Genomic DNA, 15,076 nt, shown 5'->3' with positions numbered 1-15,076 from the left:
TGGTATCGCTAGAGTGAAAGCCTCCGATATCACGTGGCGTTTCGTGACTTTTCCGCTAGAGGAAGGGTGCATGCACTGTGGCATCTTGAAAAAAGTGAATCCTGTGACTGATGCTCATTTGGCGCATGCTCCTTCCTACCACTGCGGAGCGTATAAAAAGAAACACATTTAAATAATTTTTATCGCTGAAAACATAATCGCCAAGAGTTATGTAGGTTTCGAATACACAATTGTTTCAAGACATAAGTTTTACTGTGGCGATATTGCAGGATCATTTACTGCACTGCCTATTTTGCAATGGCTATATTTTCATTTCTACAAAAGATCATAGCTTCTGATTGCACATGCATGGGGTTTTCCAGAAATGCTTCCAAGGGGTTTGTACAAGCGGAATGCAATCATCACCCTATCGCCCTAAGAAGTTTTGAAGACGGTATCAGTGATGACTTTTTACCGGGACTGAGTGATTGAACAAAAGTGTACAATAAATATTTATTGAAAAAATAAACCACTGTCTCAGTAACTACACACTTCTAAACAATAAAGTACTTTGCTGTTCTTTAAAGTCATAACAGTTGTAGCTGTGCTCTGCGTGACTGTAAGCATCTTCAAGAGTCATTTTCTGAAATTTTAAAATAGTGCAGCATTTCACAATATCTCTTTCATCAAGAAGCCATTTACAAGCCCAAGTAAGCAGCGTGCACAACCGAAAAATTAAGTGCTGTTTTTTACATAACTTCGTATCTTTCTAAGCAAGGTAACTGTAATTAAATGAGTTATGCTTGTAACCGTAACGTAATTTCGCTTTACCCATTCGATTATCTTCTGCAGTTTGAGATGCAATTCAGAAATATCGGCTCCTCATCAGCAAACTTTCATACCACGCGTAACCAAGCTCATCTCTGCGACCATTCTCTCGTCATCTCTTCTTTTAAGACAACTTTTCGTGAGTACGCTTCGGACCTTAGTTATGAAATACACATTTGAATATTAGGGTAACTTTATTGCACATCTATTTTCGCCGTAGTGCTACGCAGCACGGCGTTTCGAACACATTATATCATGTTAATGCTTCTATCGACATACGTATCTGAGGTCAGTGGGATGAGGTTAAGGGCTGTACCGTTTTCGTACTGAGTTCGACACAGTGATCCCTCACATTTCTGCTTTCCTCCTATATCTAAGCTTTTTTTTATATTTTTTAGTCTTTATCATTAGATTCCTCGAACCAGCCAACTTGGCGTAGCTCGTCATTCAGCTGCAAGTGGCAAACAATGCCTTATCCTAAATCAGCCTCTATTCTTTAAGCTTCACCTATCTTTATACAGAAGAAGTTGAGTGCTAGATTTTATAGGGTAAACGCTCTTACGATAGTTATCTGCAAGGTACCTGGATACTATAAATTCGTTAAGGTATGGATCATAACACAGTTGATTTTTGCTTGCTACGAAACAGGCCGCTCACGTACCTTTCATTCAAGCATGCTAATTTATGAACATATGGAGCTGGCTGCAAAGCTCCATGGGCCAAAGAATGAATCTACTTGGGTGTCAGGAAATACGACTTCATTGTAGCCTATTCTAGGCATTGCCTGCAAGTGAACCTTACACACCATCTTTCCCCTGTGGTCACATACCCCCGGATCTTTCGTAAAATCTCTGTCACCAGGACGAAAGCAGTTATTAGTATCAATTCAAGTGCTCCTGTCAAGAAGCAGCAATGGCCGATTTTGTGACGCCCCTCATGAAGGCATCTACAAAGCAGTATGAATTCATTTTGAATGCTCGGAACCGACTTGGAGCTCACGCTTTTTACACGGTAGGTAATAAGCGACGTTCTCTTAAACTAGGGGAGCTTAGATGGAAATTCTGCGAAGTGAAACACAAATTTGTCGTGTTGCGGTTATGGTGTAGCGGTTATGGTGCTCAACTGCCGACTCGAAGACCACGGGACCGAATCACGGCCGCGGCGGCCGCGTTTTCGATGGAGGCGAAATGCTTAAAACCCGGCCTAAAAAAAAACATTTGGGTCCGCGTTGACAAACCCCAGGTGGTCGAGGTTTCCGGAGTCCTTCATTACAGTGTCCCTCATAATCATACATGGTTTTGGGAACCTAAACACCAATAATGATTATTCACACACTCTCGTAATCCAGCTTAACGATCGAATGTCTTCCATCATGATAGGTCATGGTGGAGGCATAGTGGGTGATATTCTGTACCCCCCCGCGCAAGCGGGAAAACTTGGCCTGTCTGTCCATTTGGCGGCCCCCAGATGGGACTAAAAAGGAGCAGGTGATCTCATCAATAGGTTCACAAGGTACCCGTCTCCTCTGGCCTAGAAAAGATGCTTACCGTGTACAGTTGTTGTGAACGTCTGCTTTCTTTCAATACCCTTTGAGGGTAATCAGCTGCACGCAAGCCCATAGGTTTCCGATTTTTTCAGGGGGGTGTAGAGACGGCTTAAGTTGACCTAATTGTGCATTCTGCGAGGCATACAACAACTCCAACATTGTCTCAACCATGCATGTCCACTACAATATGCACCATTTTGTTGGAAAACATGCTATCATATAAGAAAGTTATGATAATGAATGGTGCAGAAGTTATCAATAGCGATGTACAGACAGAAATGTGCGTAACGCACGAGAATTTAGTTGAACTTTCCAATCCTGCATGTTTGACAAATTATTTTGGTAGGCGTGTAAAAATATATTATTACTAATCAGTTCAAGGCAAGGGTGAGGATGACATAAATTGCGGAATTATTTCGGAAAAGCGGCAAGTATCAATTGAAGTATGTGGCAGCGTACAAAAATGCAGCTTAAAGTACATGAAAATCAGAATTGATAGCTTGATATTTTTTACTGAACAGTCTCATTAGTACAGTGTATAAAGGCAGGAAAAACGCGGCAACGATAATACAGTGACCCTTTAGTTTAAATCCTCATTGAGTGACGCGGGTATAAATATTTCTGATATGGTACAAAACTCATAATCGTGATGGTTTTGAGCGAAGTTGCTAATTGGTAAAATATACTTTCAATAGGGAAATCCAGTGTGAAAACATTATTATGATTTCCAATGAGAATATACATATGTTCTTTACGTCCTAAATATATTCGCGATATATTTCCGTAGGAATCTTATGGAATCATGGAATTATTGGGCTGGCATACTCAAAGATTCAGCAGAGAAGGGAGGTCACGCGAAAGAACCTTTTCAAACAGTAAGAACCTGATTAATCAACACGGCAGATAATTTGATAATGTATAACGCATTTCTGTACACACTGGTAATCTGAGCGACACTTTTAACGCGAAAGCGTTAAAGAGTTCTTTCCGCGGAAATTCCGGTATTGTCATCGTTGGTTCTGAGCGGAAAATCAGCGTCCTGCATGACCGAAAAGTCGAGAAAGATGCGAATAAAATTCATATAATATCTTTGATTCGAATGAGAATCGACATGACCTGACATGACAAGAACTTTATTGGAGTCCTGAGGAACTCGAATCTGGGGAGCCGGAGGCCCCCAGATCAAGTTGCTGGCTCCGCCCACGATGGGACTGGAAGTCGAAGTTCCGTCGAATGTCGTGGGCCGCCTGAAGTTGGGTGTGGAGATCGCACCCAGACCTTCTGCTTGGCAAGTACGTGTTCTACCATAGAACGGCGCCATTGTATGAAACTGCTTCGAAAAGAAAAACATTATATGAATGTCTTGTAGTGGGATGAGTCGCATATAATATAGCGTGGCAGACGCGCAGACTCGCGCCAGGTGTCAAAGCATGTGAATTTCGAAACGAACGGGTATTTTAAGGGCCGGCCCATTACAGAGCGCTCAGAGATATTTATTCATCATCACCAGCAAAAGCATCAACAAAGTGAGCAGCTGCGTATGTTCGCGCGTCTCCTTGCAGACGCGTAGTGGGCCCTTCGCTGATTCGCAGAATGATAAATTATGGCGTAGTGGGCACATCGCAAATGTACTTGCAGTAGGCAATCTAGTATATTGGGAAACGGCCAATGTTACGCGCACAGACGTTGATTTTCTTGCGGCACGGTTGTGGCATGCACCGAAAACCGAAGCCAGGCAAGCAAATGAGAAGGCAATACTTCAAGAGTAGAACGCTGTCGCGTTTTACTCTTGAAGGCGAAGCTCAAGCGTCCTCCATGCTTTTTTGTCCAGATTTTTGAAACTAATATAGTAAGATCTTCATGAATAGTGATAAAATTGAAATCCCCTTTCGATGGAATTGAAAGAAAGCTAGAGCTGCCTTGTGCTAGGCCATAGCGTCCGTGTGGTGGTTTCAGTGAAATGCTTGGTATTACAAGCCCGTTTGAAAGGCGTGCGAGAAAATGGGGTTGTCTACACGGGGTGGTTATAGATTACGTCATACAACAGGTCAATGTGTTACCAGCCGATCGAGAGCTTTCGGTGATGACTAGAGTTAAGGTACATGTTCAATCATGCGTCTCTAGAGCGGTCGAGTGCACGGCTGTGGACTCTCGCAACGTCCGCAGCTGCTACCTTGATTTACATACAGGTATCGGGTCATGCTTAAATTATACCATAATGACCTAGCATGTGGTGTGACTGAGTTTGTTATAATTACGGAGCCACTCTCTGTATATTTTTGCATAAAACGGCGGCTGGAGCGGCCGACTGGACATTTTAGACAAGATTGTACTCTTTGAATTCCGTAAAATCTAGCGTCACTCTAACGTGTATAACGTGACTCAATATCGCAGGATACAAAGGGATTTCACTTTTACGTATTTTCTTTCAGGGGGGATTCGATTCTGCAACGAAACAATATAAAGTGCATTTTCCTTCAAATTTCGGCTACGGGTTCGCCTTCACTGTTGTATTTGAATATACCGGACAATACAAGTAAGCTTTCATTATGAAAAAACAAACTGAATGGAATACTTCTTCTCTTCCGCGTCGGATAATTGGGAAACTGGTAGCATTATATGCCATGCAGGTATTGTGTTTAATGCTTCAACATATGGCAAGCCAACTGCTCGCATGTACCACGAAATCAATTGATTCGGTATTGCTCCCTGTCCTACTAGAAGCTGAATGCTGTTTAATACTTTGTATAATTGCCTAAATAAAAAAACGGGGATATCTTTTGCCTTGTTCAAATCATCAAACAGCGGTTCTAATCTCAGAGTAAAATGAGGTAAATCCCAAACAAAAGGTTGCTAGTGTAATGAAATACATCACTACTAAGCTATGTAAGCTATGATGTTCGTTATTTTGATTCACCTCCTGAGCCATTTCACTCATAAATTATTTCAGATGAAGAGAAGGGTTGCTTTGGTCGGGGAGACCATCGCTTTGCAGTTTTTAATATCTCAGGCACTTTCTCGGAATATTTCAACACTGGTCCTTCTTAGTAAACCAAATTTATTCGAAGACGCAAAACCAATTTATCTTTGTTCCTGGTAGCACATCACTTTTTTTTTCATCGCATGTGTGCTTGTTCTTTCAACACCATCCTGAGTTGATTGCTGGAGAGAGTTCGTTTGAAACTCAACAGGTCGAGATCACGTGACGTGAGGAAAAACGCCCCGCATGACTTCAATCGTAGAGCAGCGGGTCGCTGCCGACCCTATGTCTGGAAATAGCTACGCTGGCAAAATGGCAAGAACCGCGAAGCAACGCAGCGTAGGTAACTGGCCACCGAGTGACACGAAGAGACGACTAGCGATAACAATGGAATGCGAAGAAGCTTGCTTTTTCTTCATTTATTGAAATTCTGCGGTGGTGGTATGACGTCATAATGACGTTTCTACTAAGGCCACGTGACCCCGGGCTGTTGAAGTGAAAATAAACTGTCCCCTTGACTGCTGTATCTGCCTTTTCTTTCCTTAAGAATATGTCGCTCCACGCTGCCTTCACGATACATTACCAACTCTCCCATCAGACCACCCTTCTGAGACCATCACCCTTCTGCTTGCTTCACTCTTCCCAGAGACACAAGCTCATTAACGCTTGCCCACCAGACCAAACCGACGGAAACATATCTCACGCTCGGCTTTTCCGATGCCTATAGTCTGGAATACTATCGCGACACACGGCGGCAATATGTCAGGCTTGAACGGATAACGACGCCTCCGAAAGGGTTTCACGTCCTCGAATTCCACACTGAAGCATCTCGCCTCACGGTAAGATCGATTTCGCTTGAAGCAGCTTAAACATTGTGACAAATATTGATTAGTTGCGTTCAGCAGTGCAGGTAGAGGTAGCGCAGATAAATTTTTGTGGTAGACGCTGTCGCACTCTGAAGGGCTAGTGAAAACATTGACTGCGTATATCGGAGGCGTACAAGGTGAGAAGATGCACACTTTTCTTACTCAAAAGTTAGTGCAGTAACGTTGCCTCAAAAGAGATGGAAAATTTATACCACCCTTCAGTACCTGCACACGTGCTAGGGGGCACTATATTCCGCTCTAGTGAAGTAATGATTCAGCTGATGTCGTGCAAATAGTATGGTGCGGTTATTGTGAATAGTTACTAATAATTACGCATAGAGGTATTGATTCGTGTCGAATATGTAATGTTAATGGGAGTTAGCGCCAGTAAAATTGCTGAGAGATGCAAATATCAACATTAAGAGCTATTCATCTACTTGCCACAATATATCAATGAAATATAAAACGAAAGAAAATGGATATTCGGTATAGACTGCATGAGAATTGAAAGTCGAGCTAGTTGGTACGGATTCATCATGATTTGAGCAGCGCACTGCGGTACGAGGACAGAGGAAAAGATGGTGCACAACACGCGCGCCCGTGTTGTACACCTTCTGTTTCCCTGTCATCGTCCCTCAGTGCGCTGCTTATATCATGATCTATATATGGTATAATTTGAATACAAAGACTTTTCGTCATACATCGAGAAAAAATAGGCGTCCTGACCAACAAAAAAGATCAGCTTTCTTCAAAGGCTTTCGAACCTTTCGATAAAATGGACGGTCTTTCGGGATAGCGTTTTGTTTTCGAGCTTGAATGACGAATCTGATATTTTACGTGCAGGTAACTCTCGATGGAAACATGCTTTTCCCATCCTCAAGTGTTTACGCAGAGACAGACGAGATGAGAATCTTTTATACAGGACCAACAGGGGGCTCAAAGTTCGTATTTTGGGAGAGCCACTTCACTGCAATCGAATTCTTCGTCCAGTTTGAAGTAAGAACGCGTTCTTTATTGATGTACTTATTACAGCTCCTTAGCGCAGTGCGCTGATATTTATAGCTTTGACGGAAATAATAAAAACTTTGCATCTAAACTTGTACACGGATTAATGTACGTATTGTTTGTTTGATGGTTGCCCCTTCGTAAACTAATGCAGCGTCTAACTGCTTCCTTGGAGACTGTATTCAACAAGGGCATGTATTGGAGTTCGACTACCGATACCAATTGTATAAGTCATTAGTAGCATTAGATTAATAGCATTAGAGGCCATTAAAAGCCTGCAGTGGGCGTACACAGACTGATGATGATGATGATGAAATACAGTCATGACATGCATACTACTGTTAATCTCGTGCGCGAGCCGTCGACGTGGTACAGTGGTTACGGTAATCAGCGGCCGACCCAAAAGTCGCGGGTTCGATGCAGGCCCCGGTGGTCGCAATTCGATGGAGGCAGTGCTAGAGGCCGTGTATTTAGATTTAGGGGAAAATTAAAGAGCGCCAGATCTTCAAAATTTTCGGAGGTCTCCACTACGGAACGCCTCAAAATCATATCGCGTACTGGGCGGTAAACCCGATATTATTATTATTTTGATTCTGCACATACATGGAGTGAAGTTCTGATGGCTTCGAGACATAAGATTACACGCTTGCATATTTTGTATAGTAACAAATTTCGCTTAGTTTAAGAAAGTAAAGTGAAACTGCGTCGATGTAATAAGGAACTGTCGGCCCCTTTGCTGACCTCGGTGATTGAAATGCGTGCAGAGCGATATGGTGGCCACATTCCAGTTCTTTAATGGTAATCGTTAACTGAGCGAGCATTAGGTTACAGTGAATATTAAGTACTTCGAAAAGAGGCTCTCGGAGCTTGTACTCTGAATAATATTTAGAAAAAGCTACGAATAAGTACAGATGTTGCTATCGTCATTGTATCATACTCCATAAAAAAAGTCACACTTTCATCGACAGGGCGAAGCAGTGAATGCGACAGTAGCTAATTGTAATGGTATACGAAGTGAGGCTGGCAGCTAAATCTTTTGGATCTGATCTCGAGCAACTACGGCCGCTCCAGGGAGAGATGATCTTACCTCGCATTCTCTTCGCGTTGCGATCGCAGCACGTAGAAGGGTATACGAGCCGTCTGCTGATGGCTGCCGAGACAGCGATCGCGGCCGCGCCCTTATGTTCAAAATTCACAGTTGCGGCAGAAGCGACACCCCCTCCCACCTTGCGTCTTTTCATGCTCGTTCAAGACTCGTTCTGCTTCCACGAGTTTTCGTGCTCGTTCGGCTTCGATGACAGGCTTTCGAACGGGGTGATGTTATCGCATACGCCCTCCGAGCGACGGAGATGGGCCGGCTCGTTTTATCTTTGTTTCAGCCAGTTTCGTCTCCGCCGCTCGCGCGGTTTTACCCGTGGTAGAACATACGATGCCAGGGGGATGTTATGAATTTGGACTTTATACGAGACATGACGGCGACGGCAAAACCCAGCCGAATGTGTCCATATAATTGCTATCGCGATAAACAAAGAGCCTCACTTACTCTTTCTCTTTTCTAACTTATCCCGTATATAACCCATATTGCTATAACATACATGCGACGCAACGGTTGAAGAGTCGCGTCATATATATATATATCTATATATATATATATATATATATATATATACATACATGACAATCCAGTACTACTGCCCATAAAGAGTAAAAGTATTTTTAAGAACTAAATGGCTTGTTTTCTTAGAGTGTAGTGCCGCTAAACTATTGCAATCCCCCCCCAAAAAATAACTCTATGCCTTAATCCTACTGCATCTATTCTGATGCAGGACCCTATCACAGTTAAAACCTGGCACACTTCAATAAAAACATAGGCATGCATGCGCGTCAGTTAAATGAACTCGTGACAGTGCAGCGACGCCGTTTACATGAGGCTTCTTTTTTACTAAAACAGCCGATCCACTTTAAGTGTTCATTTTTTTTTATTTTGGGTAACCGTATCGTTTTTTTTTTATTTTTTCGCTGCAGAACTTAGAGAAATGGAGAAGCCGAGGTTGTATATATTTGAAGCTCCCCGCAGCAAGGCAGTTAAAACAGAACAGAACAGAAACTGAGAAAAAGGCTGTTTTTTTACTGACAATATGGCCGGGACCGCTGAAACCATCTTTTGCCACTGTGGTCCCGTCATCAAAATACCTCGAACTGACATTGCGACATTTAACATATATATCGCTCTTTTAGAAGAAAGAAAGCCACACTTTACGTAGCACACTATGGACACTATTGCTGGTTATCTGGATAGGCATGTGTAATATTTTGCAAAACGTTCATACAAATATATCTAACAGGCTTTTGACATATGGTCTTCTAGCCAATTTTCGCCTTCAGACACGAGAACCTCAGCATCGGAAACGGAGGATATGCCTTCATACGAGCCAAATGGCCACGTGATATCGAGTGAGTTTGTGTGCCGGATACCCTTCCTAAAATCCATTAGCCATATGCTTAGTTTGATATAAGTAATCACTTGGTTTCTTCGCACACGCTATTGTTGAAAAAAGAAGTAGACGTTTCTTTAAAATTAATATTTAGTCCTAGGCAAACAACCTTCCCGTGAATGCCGCATTTACCGTTTCCGTCAATGAAACTTTACGCTTACGCATCAGTTTGGCAGCTTCCAAAGCAGATTTTTCGCGGGTGTTTTTTTTTTTTTTTAAGTGCGGAGCATTTCTTAGTCGCAGCTGCGGCATCGGCCGCCGTCCACACCCCCACTGCGCATGCTCGGCTCGTCTCGTGCCGGCAGCAAGCCTGTCCTCTTCCTCCCTCGCATGCTCGGCTCGTCTCGTGCCAGCAGCAGGCATCTCCACTCCCTCCCTCCCTCCCTCCCTCCCTCCTCTCGATCGAACGCGGGCGGTGTGTATATAAGCGGCGGAGCGCGAGTTCGGAATTCAGTCAAGGGCGCCTTTACTTGGCTTTCGCTTGACTTGTCGCTTTTCTTGACTCGAGTAGATGCGATGGAAGCAACAGTACCTTCAATCAGCGTCCCACCACTCGTTGAAGGCAACGTTACCCCACCCTCACCGTTGTCGGAGTCAACAACAGCAAGCAACGCAGAAGACAAGGCTGCGAAGAGACGAGGATACGACGCCGAACGCAAGCGTTTGAAGCGAGCTGCGGACCCGGCACTTCGTGCACGCTGGAGCCGTTCAAGTCGTACTTGGTGCGCGCATCGTGTAACAATTAAGCATTCCCAAACCATACCCAATTACGCAACATTCACGCGATACCCCCACCACTCCGCGACGCATTTACTCGAGGTCTCCCCGTGGAAAGAAGCGGGCGTCTTCTCTTTTTTTTGACTTTCGTCTACCTGTTCAAGAGGGAAATACGGAAGGAATGGACAGCTATGCAGCGCTGTGTTAGTGTGGTTGGCGCCAGTCGTTCTGATATATCTGATCATCGGGAAAAAACTATTACGCATCTTCACGTTAACTGTGTGACACTTATTTTAACTCTTTCAGTATCAAAGTCTCCATCCGATTGGGGAACACATCTTTAATGAAGACGATTCGTTCAGTCGGAGAAACGGTTTTCTTGATTAAGATGTACAGCACTGGATTCGCGATTGGTTACGCAAACAAGAACACCGGTGCAATCGTGGACCAAAGTTTGACGAACATACCACTGGACGGATTTCACGTGGAGCCGCTGCCAAATCAAGTGATTGAATTCACAGTAGTAAGTAGCGAGACGAAGCCATGCAAAAACCTCGGCATCCTTAACCACGTGTGCTTAGGGAAAGTGCATGTGGAGTTCCTCTGAAGCAGATTCACGCTAAATACGTTTCTGGTAGCTACAAGGCGATACTTGTAGTAGTGACTTGCCTGGTCATCGCCATAGCATCTTCGTCCAATTCTCTAAATGCTATCGGTTGAGGATAAGCCGATAAGAAAGATCAGCCATAATCACCATCACGCTCCTCAGCAGGGTTGCCAGTGGTGGCTACTTTTCGCCAAATTGGCGAATTTGTGGGCCCGTGGCGACCTAAAGTTATGAATGGCGACATGGCGAATTTTTGGCGATTTTCGGCTTAGGTCTCCACTGAGTTATGCATCCTAAGCTCGGTGTCTTCGCAACGAATGAGCGGCAACACTCACTGTATTTTTCTTGGTTTTAGACCTAAGAGTAGAATGTGCTCATTACGCGTCATTCCGTATGTCTGTCCTGTAACTCGTGTGTATCTCCTCAATTCATCTAGAGACAGGAGGTACGGGAACGTCCCCCAGAGACATTCTATAGCAAAATGTAAACCGCGAGGGGGCAGTGTTTGACTATAAGTTAATAGCTTTCGGCGCTTTAAGCTTCTCTAAGGTTTCGCTTCTGAAGGGGCTATAGGCGACGGGTTGGCCGCGTGTTCCGACCATTTGTTCCGCCAAAGCTCCAACTGTTCTGAATAGCTTGGCGACATTTCACTGTTGCAGTATCCCCAATTGAGCTGGTAAGGACTGTTTTGGAATAGCGAAGACAGGAGGATACGCGGCTCTTTGTGCAATAAAAAATATTTATTGAGGCATTTTTCACTGTTCTCGGTAAGCGTGTGCAATGACAACAATTGCTATACAACATTTTACATTGCCTACCTGTTCATTAATAACGCATCGGATTGACGCGTGTAGATATAAGTGACTGTAAGAGAGGGTCGGTAGCGTCCGGTATCATATTAGTTCACACTGGAAAGGTGTAAGACTCAGTAATGATCGGTTCCTGTAAGACTTCTGTCGTGTTACCTTCAATAAACTTTTTTTAAAATCCTTTTAATTCATATAAGGGTACGTAAAGCTGTCTGCAAACAACGCTTTCAAGGTTTTCGCCCAAGGTTTACGACACTTTTACCTTTGAAACGAGCGGACAGGGATGGAAGGATATCATGAGCGTTTCACTCATTCACCCTTGCGCCACCACGCACATCTATCTTGCGGCTAGTAGGAGAAGCTACACCATGCACTCCCATGGTGATGCGGGCGATACGACTGGTATTGAGAAACGTCAATATAATTTAAGGGTCTTGGATGGTAGTGTATATTCTCTGGGGCTATACGTGAGAGGAACTTTTTATTACTAGGTATGACGCACATATCTAGAATGGCGACTTTTTTGGCGAGGTTTGTAAAAAAATGGCGACTTTTGGTGACTTTTTGCTCGTCATTTGGCGAGATTTACTCGAAAGTCAGTGACAACCCTGCTTCTCAGCCTATTTTATGACCTGCGCGGGACGAAGGCCCCTCCCAAAGACCTTGAATGAATCACACCTCGGACGCGCTGATTCCGTTTTAGCCGGGTGCACATCTTAATTAATCCAAAATGCCTAACTACCCACTAGGATCAGATGCGTTTCCTATCCCTTGGTATCCATTCCGTCGCTCTAACTGACCACCCGTTGTCAGTGCGTGTCAAGTCAGAAACAATACCTTGTGAAAAGTGAAGACGTTCTCTACCTGGTGTTAGTACTCACTCTGTTCTTTTTTTTTTCTTTCTTTATGGTTACGAGGGCTTTCTTCCGGTGCAGCGTTGCATTCTCTGCACCGTATGAATTTAGAGACACGATGTGTCATTTTATTTAACACACGCGATCATTCCCATAGACTAAAACTTGGCAATTTGCTGATGATAAAGCTTTGAAAACGACACAACTACACCTGACAGGACTCACGTGACTAGCCTGCACCCACAACATCCCGTTTCTACAATTGTTTCAGGTCATAAATTTGAGTGAGAAAAACGCCGACCTCGGGTATCTGTAATTGCATGTACTGGATTAGTGGGTGACGCGTATGTGAGCTGTCCCGCTTTCCACAATGTTATCGGTGAGGTCACATACGACAATAAAAGCAAAGGCAGTGACAACGCACAATATGCAAACGTCTATTTTGGCCATACTTACTGGAGCACAAACATAGCGCAATGCTCAGCACAGAGTGCACACGTGTAGCAGATATTCATAAGTCGTAATACGGGTCATCAATACCTAGAATACCTTTATCTCCAACTAATGAGAAATCATGAAAACGAGTTTGAATATGTGCTCTAAAGCTACGTTGAAAAGTAAGTAGGCTAACTGAGTCAATTCACTGTGCGACCGGCAGGCGGTGGATTTTTACATCCCACTTTATCGATTTTAGTGGATCTCATTAGCACGTTTTCAGTTGTAGCTCTAGCTGGCCGTACTGTACAAATTCTAACCGCCTTCCAACAGGCGGTGCAGTCTTGAATGTTAACAGCAAAGGAGATACATTTGAACAATCGTGTTTTATGTTAGGTGAATGAACGCGAATGTCGATTATCCACAGAGTCCTGTCCTGCCAAGCCGACTTGATTTCATTCGATTGATTGAGGAGCGCGCATAATAATAATGAATATTCAGTGAATACGTACGACTAAGTGCACTGGCTAGTGGTACCTAAATTAATTTAAACTGAAAACGCATCTTTTTCAATATTACCCCCAGAAGTCGCAAGCGTCATTTCGGCGTTCGTGTTCACTTTTCAGCCAAGGGGTAGCCATAACTTTTTTTTTCGAGAAAGGGAGGCTAAGGGGCCTTAAGGTGTCGTGCCCTTTTATCAGTGTTCGTGCGTGTGTTTCGGAAGTTCTTAGCCCAATGGTTGTGAGAAGCTCCAAATTAAAATTAAACTTCGTAGTTCTTATAGTACACATTAGAAGTGGCCTCCGAGCTAAAAGCTGCTTCGAAGCAAAATATAAATGTTTCTGTCAAATGCGATAGTTCCATGATTATTTCATTAAAGCAGATGAGATTACCGCAACGTTAACTTTCATTTAATAATCGCATTCCTTGATTAGCAACACAGATGTTTCGTTCTTTCATTCGATGTCATCGCATGAAAGTTTGCAACCACAAGGAGTTTTACGATCCATTTACCTAACATAATACAAGCGTTATAAAAATTCCAGCCAAGGCTAAATCCAAAGCCAGCATTTTTCAGTGTATACGGTAATGCTTATGCAAGATTCACTAACACAATATTTCTTACCGGTCATAATATTATATTATATCGCTCTGCGTAAGTGTTCTCCTGTTTGCATACTGTATGTGGCTCATTTTGTTTCTTGCCTTGCAGGTTACCGGAGATTCTCCCTAAACTACATCTTCTGTTGAATAACTACAGGGACGGCAAATGGAACATTGGAACTTCTGCAATTTAATTCCATTTTTAAATACACAACCACAACGCCATTTTAACTCCTAAGCTGACTGTAGTTAAAATTTATTTCCGAATAAATTGCACGCGCACGTATTACCAAATAGAAAAAAAAATGTTCTGAGAATTCAGTATTGCGTATAGTTGAAGCACTGTTTTCAGGGCTGCATACTAAGCTGCGAAGTCTACTTTCTACTCACTCTTTGAACCAACGATTATAAGCATAGATGAACAGCCCAGTAGAGGTGTAATAATGAACACTCTTGGTTGGCATTATTGTAACGTGCTAATGAATAGCTGAGACTACTTTATGGAAGAGTATAGGATTTGAAGAAGTAATAACATATGACCTGTACTGAATCACATCTGGAGAAGGACGCGTAATTTTGAGCTGACCTCCACAAATATTTTGTGTTGTCTGCGAATACCTGATGTATTTCTACAACATATAGAGGAAGCACAAACGGCGCGTTGTAAATCAGTCGTATTACAATCATACCCTAGCGAAGCCTGAAAAAAAGGATTTCTAAACTGACGTACCAATCTTTTAGGCCTTATGAACAGTGCTCTCTTCATAAGTGAAAAAAAAAAACAGGACAGACGGGGAGTTAATTTGACTTCGTTTTTCTTTCGACACTACGAAAGATCATCTACACACCGA

General features: G+C 43.2%; 1 protein-coding gene across 1 annotated transcript in view; it reads left to right on the top strand.

The window, feature by feature from the left end:
• Positions 1 to 14,513, top strand: part of LOC119402071 (uncharacterized) — a 32,318-nt gene extending 17,805 nt beyond the window's left edge. The window contains exons 4-9 of the mRNA XM_037669167.2: positions 4,786 to 4,889; positions 5,980 to 6,172; positions 7,043 to 7,195; positions 9,573 to 9,658; positions 10,723 to 10,939; positions 14,335 to 14,513. Coding sequence (XP_037525095.1) covers positions 4,786 to 4,889; positions 5,980 to 6,172; positions 7,043 to 7,195; positions 9,573 to 9,658; positions 10,723 to 10,939; positions 14,335 to 14,355 — 774 coding nt within the window. The 3' untranslated portion in view covers positions 14,356 to 14,513. The remainder of the gene's footprint in view (positions 1 to 4,785; positions 4,890 to 5,979; positions 6,173 to 7,042; positions 7,196 to 9,572; positions 9,659 to 10,722; positions 10,940 to 14,334) is intronic.
• The last annotated feature ends 563 nt before the right edge of the window (positions 14,514 to 15,076 follow it).

This window comes from Rhipicephalus sanguineus, chromosome 8 (genome assembly GCF_013339695.2).
Source record: "Rhipicephalus sanguineus isolate Rsan-2018 chromosome 8, BIME_Rsan_1.4, whole genome shotgun sequence".
In the NCBI taxonomy this organism is placed as follows: domain Eukaryota; kingdom Metazoa; phylum Arthropoda; class Arachnida; order Ixodida; family Ixodidae; genus Rhipicephalus; species Rhipicephalus sanguineus.
This window is presented reverse-complemented; position numbering and strand designations above follow the sequence as displayed.